Source organism: Oryctolagus cuniculus, chromosome 10 (genome assembly GCF_051225735.1).
Source record: "Oryctolagus cuniculus isolate XC-2025 breed Fujian yellow rabbit chromosome 10, ASM5122573v1, whole genome shotgun sequence".
Taxonomy (NCBI): Eukaryota; Metazoa; Chordata; class Mammalia; order Lagomorpha; family Leporidae; genus Oryctolagus; species Oryctolagus cuniculus.
Genome location: NC_142876.1, coordinates 62,331,163 through 62,340,135, shown reverse-complemented (window position 1 = coordinate 62,340,135; position 8,973 = coordinate 62,331,163). Strand labels below are relative to the sequence as shown.

General features: G+C 46.4%; 1 protein-coding gene across 1 annotated transcript; it reads right to left on the bottom strand.

Moving 5' to 3' along the window:
- Positions 1–6,147: 6,147 nt before the first annotated feature.
- Positions 6,148–7,807, bottom strand: LOC138843954 (protein LDOC1). Its single transcript, XM_070049918.2, has one exon. The coding sequence runs from the start codon at positions 7,789–7,791 to the stop codon at positions 7,117–7,119; it is 675 nt and encodes a 224-aa protein (XP_069906019.2). The 5' UTR covers positions 7,792–7,807; the 3' UTR covers positions 6,148–7,116.
- Positions 7,808–8,973: the final 1,166 nt, after the last annotated feature.

The following is an 8,973-nucleotide window of genomic DNA, read 5'->3' as shown; positions in this document are numbered from 1 at the left end:
GCCCTTGGACCCTGGTGCACATGGTTCTTGGAGCATTTGATTTGGACTAGATTATCCCACCAGCTTTCCTTGTTCTCCAGCTGGTAGGAAGCTGACTATGAACCTTCATAACATATGAACCAACTCCTATACAAAACCAATCTCCCCCCCCACCCCCGTCCTCCCTCAGTTCCGTTTCTCTGAAGAACCCTGATACTGCTGCCTGGGGACTGCAATTTCATCAGTCTTTTGTCTGTGTCTATTATTCATGGACACTTCTCACAGCTGTGAGTTTCTTGGGGGCGTATAGTCCAGGTAGATACTTTTCTTTGCCTACCAGGCCTCTCCTCTCTCTCCTTACCCTCATTAACTTTCGCCATAGAATTTAATTTTATATGAACTAGGGCTTATAAGAAACATCTATGGGTATCTTTTAGTGAGGAAAGGATAGGCATAATGTACCATTTAACAGATGGCGTAAACAGACTTCTTTTTAATTTTAATAGCTACATCAAGGAGAATGCTCTTCACAATGGAAAACAGAGGAATAATATTTTATTGGAGAAATCTAAGTTCAGCATTAATGAAGAGGATTGGGAGCATTTATTCCTGGAAATAATATATTTCTATCTTCAGCCCAAGAAAAATTCAATCAAGGGCATGGGTAGAAACTGCTAGTAGTGCAATATAAATTACAAACAAAACACTAAAATTGAAAGCAAAATGAAAACAAAATCTACATAAATATACCAGAAATAAAAGAAATTCCTTAGACCCCCAGGCCAGCATACTTGATAAAAATTTAGATTTTCTTAAAAAAAGATTTATTTTTTATTTATTTGGAAGCCAGAGTTAGAGAGAGAGAGAGAGAGAAAGACTGTTAGAGCTCCCACCCTCAGTTCAATCTCCAAATGGCCACAATGGCCATTGCTTGGCTATGCTGAAGCCAGGAGCTGGGAGCCAGGAGCCAGGAACTCCACCCGTGTCTCCCACGTGGGTGCAGGAGGCCCAAAGACTCAGGCCATTCTCTGCTGCTTTCCCAGGTGCATTAGCAGGGAGCTGGATCAGAAGCCGTGTAGCCAGGACTCAAACCAACGCCCATAAGAGATACTGGCATTGCAGGTGGTGGCTCAACCCATTACACCATAAAGCTGGCCCCAACTTAGACATCTTTAGAGTGATTTACTGTCTAGATGATTTGCGAGCATTTGATCAAAGTGTTGGTTAACAGGACACAGCATAAATGTAATTAAAAACATGCCTATCAAGTTAACCTCATTTGTTACTGAAGAATTACTGACATGGGAAATTGGATAATTGCTTGCTTATTGCATCTCAATATTAAGTAATTCTACCAAGTCATGATATATACATATACAGAAAATGGAGAAACATGACCCAGATGATAGTGTAATAGATGGATTTGTCGGTGGTTGAAATTTGAAATTGTACCTAAGTATAGCAATATGGCCTCTACCTACTTTTTTTTTTTTTTTTTTTCAGATTTTGCTACATATTTGAAAGGCAGAGCTACAGAGAGGGAGAGAGACAGAGGCAGAGAGAGAAGTCCTCTTCCATCCATTGGTTCTCTTCCCAAATAGCTGCAACAGCCAGGGCTGGGCCAGATCAAAGCCGGGACCCAGGACCCAGGACCCAGGACCCAGGACCCAGGACCCAGGACCCAGGACCCAGGACCCAGGAGCTTCATCTGGGTCTCCCACGTGGGCACTTGGGATATTCTCCACTGCCCTCCCAGATGCATTAGCAGGGAGCTGGATTGGAAGCTGAGCAAGTAGGACTTGAACTGGTGCCCACATGAGATTCCAACACTGCCGGTGGAGATTTTACCTGCTATGCCACAGCAATGGCCCCTCTGCCTACTCTTAAACAGCATCTCTAATCATCCCGCTTTCCTCTGCTCCAACTACAATGAGCTACAGATGCTCCTCCACTTATGACAGGTTACATACTGATGAACCCATACATTGAGAATACTTAAGTTGAAAATGCATTCAATGTTTGTAAACTACCAAACATCCTTGCTTAGCAACAGCGCAGTGTGGAGTGTGGTCAGGTGTTCCCCCTTGAGATCACAGGGCTGACTGGGAGCTGTGGCTCACTGCTGCTGGCCAGCATCCTAAGAAAGGATCATGTTCCTAATCTGTATACATGAAACACACAAAGTTTGTAAACCTTAAATAAAATTGAAAAAAATGAGCATTCTTATATTACTAAAAAATACATATACATACATATATGTATGTTTGGGCACAACAATCTCAATATTGTTATATTATTTATAAAAATAAAATACATCAGTGATAAAAAACAAAAAGAGGATCTTATCATATTCTGCTAGCCTAGGAAAAGATCAAAAGTTGGGGCCTGCGCTGTGGTGTAGCCGGTAAAGATGCCACCCGCAGTGCCAACAGACCATATGGGCACCGGTTCGAGTCCCAGCTGCTTCACTTGTGATCCAGCTCTCTGCTATGGCCTGGGAAAGCAGCAGAAGATGGTCCAAGTCCTTGGGCCCCTGCACCCACGTGGGAGACCTGGAAGAAGCTCCTGGCTCCTGAATGGCGTAGCTCCAGCTATGGAGGACATTTGGGTAGTGAACCAGCAGATGGAAGACCTCTCTTTCTGCCTCTCTGTAACTTTGCCTTTCAAATAATCTTTTTTTTTTTTTTAAAGGTCAAAACTCATACAGTTTCTGAATGCCTATCAGTTTCTCATCCTTGTAAAGCCAAAAAGTCAATCATCCAGCAATGCAAATGGGGACATTTGTACGTGTAGTTTCTTAGACATACCACATTCTCATACCTCTGGGCATTTGCAGATGCTATTCCTTTGCCTGGACCAATGTTTTTTGACCCCTTTACCTCATTACTATCCATCCTTTGAGTATCAGTTTTGGAAACTGTATGTCCAGGGCTTAGGGCCCAGGACAGGTAGATCTGGATTCTGCCAGGTCAGAGAACAACTTGGAGCAGTTTGTGGTTTTACATCTCCTTTACTCACAGTGGCTGTGTAAATCGCACAAGGAACAGCCATTTGCCCTCAATGGTGGTGTGGCCATAGGAGATACCCGCTTTGTGTCCGTGGTGGCAGTAGGACACACAGACATCTACACAAATCCACATATAAGCAGCCACATACATGCTCAATACATCCACAAGCAACTGCATACTTGTCCACATCCATACACAGGCAACCACATCTAGCCATGCCCCTGCCCCCATTGCTTATATGGGTTTGCAGACAAAAGTGGCCCAGAACAAAACTGTTACATAACAGGCTTGTGGGCAACTGGCCAAGCAGGTGGACCTGTCGGTTACCAGGACACTGGCTATGATACACAGAAATATGGGAGCAGAGAGATAAGAGAGCATGGGCACAAGGTGTGGGAACTTGATATCGTCACTTTCTCAAGTTCATCTCCTAAACAGAAACTTTCCCAGGAAACCATCCCCCCAAGTCTGGGTTAAGTGTGACCCTTGGTGCCATCTGGGCACATTCTGCCTACCTCCTGATTGCTGTCTTGCATTATAATTGCCATTTGTCTTCCCAATTGTAAGCTGCTTGAGGGTGAGTACCTAGCATGTTACATGACATTACATGACACCTAGCTGTCCAATAACTAATAATGTAGGCATTATATGTTGTAGTGATTTTTATGGCCTCTTTCCAGAACTTACTATTGAATTGGATAATAGAAAACAAATCAACCAATTTTATAAGTGATATAAAGTGGGGAAGATTATACATTCAAAATTCATAGATGTAAATATTCAAAAAGACTTCAACAGGCTATAAGGACAAATTGAAACCAGTAGATAATTTTAGAAATTTACAGTTCTGTATATGGGTTTTATTCTGCAGTGGATCCCTGTGTGTAGCCCTTTCTAACCTAGAAAACTTTCCACAAAAAAGAAGAGAAAGAAAAGGTTTATTTTTAAATTGAATAATAAACCAAAATATGATGCCCATCATAGGCAATCCACTAGACTGCCAAGATGGAAATCTCACTTTTATACAGCTAAGCAGAGGTAAGCTGTTATATTCCTATCTCAAATGATGAGCTCTCAGAGGACTTGACAGCACCATTTTTCACTTATTCTAAATTCACCTGCTAATTGTGGTAATCATGCTTGTTAATTGCTTTCTTCAACAGAAAAGTAATTTTGTCCTATCTTTATGACAGCAGGTAGGTACGTAATTTGCATCTGGATGCCCACTGAAGTTAGGCGTCTATCCTTCTTGCAAACTGGGTCCTCAGTAATTAAAGTTCAGAGAAGGCTCCCAGGTTCTTGAGGAAACATTCCTGGTTATCAAATTGGCAAAAGACTAATTTAGCTTTTAGAAAGACTTGGATACATCTCAAAGAGGCCCAGGAACAGCTTACAATCAAAATCTTCTAAAGTAGATGAGCCAAGAAAAGGAAGTGAGGGGGTAAGTTTTTTCTTTGCAGCAGAGAGTTTTCTTCTGATTTGTGTTGTCCTGCCCACCAACTACCAGCTCCACCTTAGTATTTTCGTGACTTGCAGTTGCCCAGATCCCAACCCAGGCCTACTCAATCAGACCCTCTGGGGACAGGCCCCAGCAATTTGAGTTTTTTCAGTAAGTTCCCCAGGTCATGCTAATGGTGACTGGAGCTTGAAAGTCATTGGACAGGATCGCTGACAACAGGCCATGTGAAAAGGACATGGGAAAGGCAAGTATTTGCCTTTAGGAGAAACAGTGGTTATTCGCAATTTGTGTATGTAGTCATCTGCTGTTACCTTCAATTAATTGGCAAGAAATTAAGACATCTAAAGTAAAAGATATTAGATAAGCCTGGTTTAGTCAAGATAGTCAAAATTAACACCTTGCAGGAGAGGAACAAAAGCAAAATAATTAAATTGTCCTCATTGTAGTTCTAAAGTTCATCCTCTAATGTGCATAATCCCTAATTATCTGGCAAATCACTAATTTACCATATCAAGTTAAGCTACAAAAGCTAATCAAGCTAAATGGTGGGTTTTTGGCTGCCAGAGATCCTCAGAGCAGCAGGGGAGCCCTGCTTCCTCATCTCAGTAGGGGCCAAAGCTGGCCAGGACCTCCTTGAGAGCTTTAGACACCCAGCTGACGTTCTAGGAACAGAATTTGTGATGGCTACAATCCTCTCAGAAGTACATCTGAATTTTCTTAGGAAATCGGTGATTTTCACCTGCCAGTCCACATAACTCTGAGTCTATAAGCAAGCTTTGTCACTTCTCAATTTTTTCTTTAGGTGAAGATCTATGCAAGTCTCAAAAAAAGACAGCCATGGAAAATTAAGAATGAGATTACTTACACTATGTTTTTCTGCTCTTTTGATGAATGTTCACATGTATTTTTGATTAGAAAGTCTGTTTTCTATCAAATATGTGCTCTCGTGAAGCCTACTGAATTTATTTTTGGTGCTAGTTTATCCTACAGATTTTACTTGGGGAAAAACCCTCCTTTGAAATTATCAGTGAACTGGGCCGAGACTCAATGTATTTTGTTAGAACATATTGCTGCAAGTGTGGCACATGACGTCATATTGGGAGGGCCAGTCTGTAATGCAAACTGCCAATAAAATAATTGCTTTAGCCTGTTTTTAACCACATCTTCCAAAACATAACTGCCATTCTTTTTCTATGGTGCTTAAGTACATACAACTGTCTCTGAAGGAGGCAGTGACCAGTCTACCTTATATGACCAAGAAGGCAGTTCAGTGAGTCTGTACTAACAGAGTGATAAGCCCAAGGATATTTTAGGAGAGTTACAGATTTTCCTCCCTAGCTCTTTTTTGTTGTTGTTGTTATTAATTTGAGAGGCAGAGAAAAGAGTCTCCCGACTGACTCTCCAAATGCCTACAATAATGGAGGCCAAAGCTGTGTGCCAAAATTCAATCCAGATCTCCCCCATGGAGGGTAGGATCCCAGTCACTTCAGCCTTCACACTGCCTCCCAGGACTTGCACAAGTAGGAAGCTGGAGTCAAGGAGCATGAGGCATCAAATATAGGCATGCTGAGAAAAGACACAGGTGTCACTAGGCTGAACCCCTACCCCTCTAGAAGTCCTCAGGAAACTCCTGGCATAAGAGGACAGCACAGATGCTCCTTTTTCTTAACCTGTTAGGTCCCACAAATGAGAAATACAGGATTCTGAACCAATCTTTAATGGCCAAATAATGTCTTTTAGTTACAGAATACAAAACTGCAGCCCAAAGATGTAAAATAATGATTTTAACTACACAGTTGATATTACTCCCTTTACATAAGAGAATAAAGTCAATTAAGTAGAGCTCAAAACCAGCACCATCCCATTATTACTTTTGCCATGAGTTACACAGCTTTAAATATAGCACCTCCCAGCAAACATCACAACTGCTCAGTTCTGTAGGCTACGCATATTTTTTTAACAAAGTGTGAGCTGAAAGAAAAGCTGTAGAACAAGGATCAAGTATGCATACTTTACGTTCAAAAGCATATTACTAGACACCAAAAAATGCATTCGGCATTTTCTGTCTGAATATAATGGTGTTCCTCAGACCTACATCTTTGCCAGCTTCGCCTTTTTCATAGCACCAAGTACGGCACGAGGCACATGGGAATGTAGGAGACACTGACACTTTAAAACACTTTTTCCAGGCAGTGGCCAGCCAGTGCAGGGATCTCTCTGACCAGAAGGCACAATCTTCAGACTGCTGCGATTGCGGAACGGAAATGAAATGTGTAAGACCAGGAAGTTCCAGGAGGACAGGGGGCAAATGTCACAGTTCTGCCGCCAGGCACAGTCACGCTAGGGCTGTCTCCGTCGGAGGGGATGAGATGCAGTCAGCCCCCGCCCCGGCCCCCAGGGGCGGTCAGCAGCAGCCTGCTGGGCCGGCGAGGGCAGCGGCGTGATGCTGGAGATCCATACAATGTCTTCCTGGTCCCGGGGCGGTAGCTGGGATGCTGCCTGAGCGAAGGCAATGGAGAACCGCGACAACAGGCAGCGGCCGCGGCCAAGCTCCTAATCCAGGCCTGGGGGCCGGCAGCCTGGAACTGGAATGCTACGTGCGAAACAAAGCCCGACAGCCCTGCGTACGAAGAGGGCGCAGGCAGGCCCGGATCTCGGCCAGGCTGTGGTCTACCGATTCCTGCCGAAGGCCCGCCGCAGCGCGGCCACGAAGTCCTCGTACTGCCCCAGGAGGGGGCTCTCCCCCTCGATGTAGGGGACCACCCACTGCTCGGCCGGCCCCGAGAGGCGGCTGATTAAAAACGCCACCTTCAGGGTGTCGTTCGAGAACCTGGCCTCGAAGAAGTTCATGTAAGAGGCCGCCTCGATCAGAAAGTCGTGGAGCCGGGCGGAGTCGCCGTTAAACGCTTCGGGGAAGGCCACGGGGCAGGTGGGCGGACGCACCTGGGCCAGCAGGTTGGCCTTCTCGCACAGCAGCCGCCGCACCTGGTCCATAAGCTCGTTGTTCTCCCGACGCAGGGCATGATTCTGGCTCAGCAGGTCCTGCATCATCACTGCCAGCTCGTCCATTCCCACCGCCACCCTCCCGGTCGTCGCGCCCCGCCCGCCGCCGCGTCGCCGGAAGTGCGTGTCAGCTTCCGCCGGCGGCGCGCCACAGGTCCGCGGGACCGGCCTTCCTGAGGCCCGAGCGCCAGCGGTTAGGGTCGCCGGGACCTGTGGGCGGGTAGGGGGAGCGAGAGCCGAGGTGAGGTGAGCAAGCGGAGAAAACCTGAGCAGGCGGGGCGAAGGCCGAGGAGCGAGTTGCCGGGCTTGGCGGAAGAATCTGACGTCGTGTCGTGCGCGCATCACTTCCGGAAGGCTCCCTCCGCGGGGGCGGGCGCACAGGGCCTTAAAGGGAAAGCGGGCGAGTTGGTAGCTGAAACGCTGGCTTCTGCGGGTTTCGGGAATGCTTTCTAGTCGCAGTGTTTGTTGCGTCTGTTCCGCAGTCCTGCTTCTTTCACCCGCTTTCCTCAAGCCCTCACAGCTCCAAGGAGGCGGCCCCGTGAAGCCCTCTGCACCTCCCGCCTAGGGTGGGCTCTCTCCTGACAGGACTCGGCCCTTTAGGTGCTGGGCGCATCGCAGTTAGTCCTCTGGGTTCTGTGACGTCCATGCTGGTTTTTCTGTTGTTCGTTTTTTCTTCTAAGACAAAATGGCTCAGAGTATAGAAACTTACTCATGTTACAAAGCCGGTGGCACCGAAGGGAGAATGCTGCCCAAGAGCCGGGTCTTTGGAGAGGACCCTGGCCGGGGGAGGGAGGCAGAGGGCGGTGTCCACACGAGGATATCCGCTGTTGATGTTGGTGAACCAAGGCTGCTGTCCAGCGTCTTTGCAGGTGCTGGGGTCTGGGCATGGCTCCCTCTTTTTTTTTTTTTTTTTTAAGATTTATTTATTTGAAAGTCAGAGTTACACAGAGAAGGAGAGGCAGAGAGAGCGAGAGACAGAGAGAGGTCTTCCATCCGCTGGTTCACTCCCCAGTTGGCCACAATGGCCAGAGCTGCACCGATCTGAAGCCAGGAGCCAGGAGCTTCTTCCAGGTCTCCCACGAGAGTGTAGGAGCCCAGGGCCTTGGGCCATCTTCTACTGCTTTTCCAGGCGTATTAGCAGGGAGCTGGATTGGAAATTGAGCAACTGGGACTCGAACTGGCACCCATAGAGGATGCTGGCACTGCAGGAAGTGGCTCCACCACAGCACTGGCCCTGGCTCCCTCGTTTTAAAACCCGGATCTCACCTGCTTGCCACACAACCAGTCTCGAATTTTCCCGTCAGTGAGATAATGGTGTGAAGAGAACCTTAAAAGAACTGTGTGTGTCTGTGAGATGTGGCTATGTAGCAGGATTTGCTTACTGAGACAGGGCACCAAGGCCTCTTAATCTGAAGTCTTTTATTATGCTGGCATGAGACCCAGATGGAGTTTCTTATCTAAAATACTGAAATTCTGAACCAAGAAGTGTTTTCCCTTATATGTGGTGTTAGCCTCTTTGTCTCC

Excerpts from the sequence above, each read along its gene's own strand:
- LOC138843954 (XM_070049918.2), bottom strand. The coding sequence starts at position 7,791 with ATGCGCGCACGACACGACGTCAGATTCTTCCGCCAAGCCCGGCAACTC.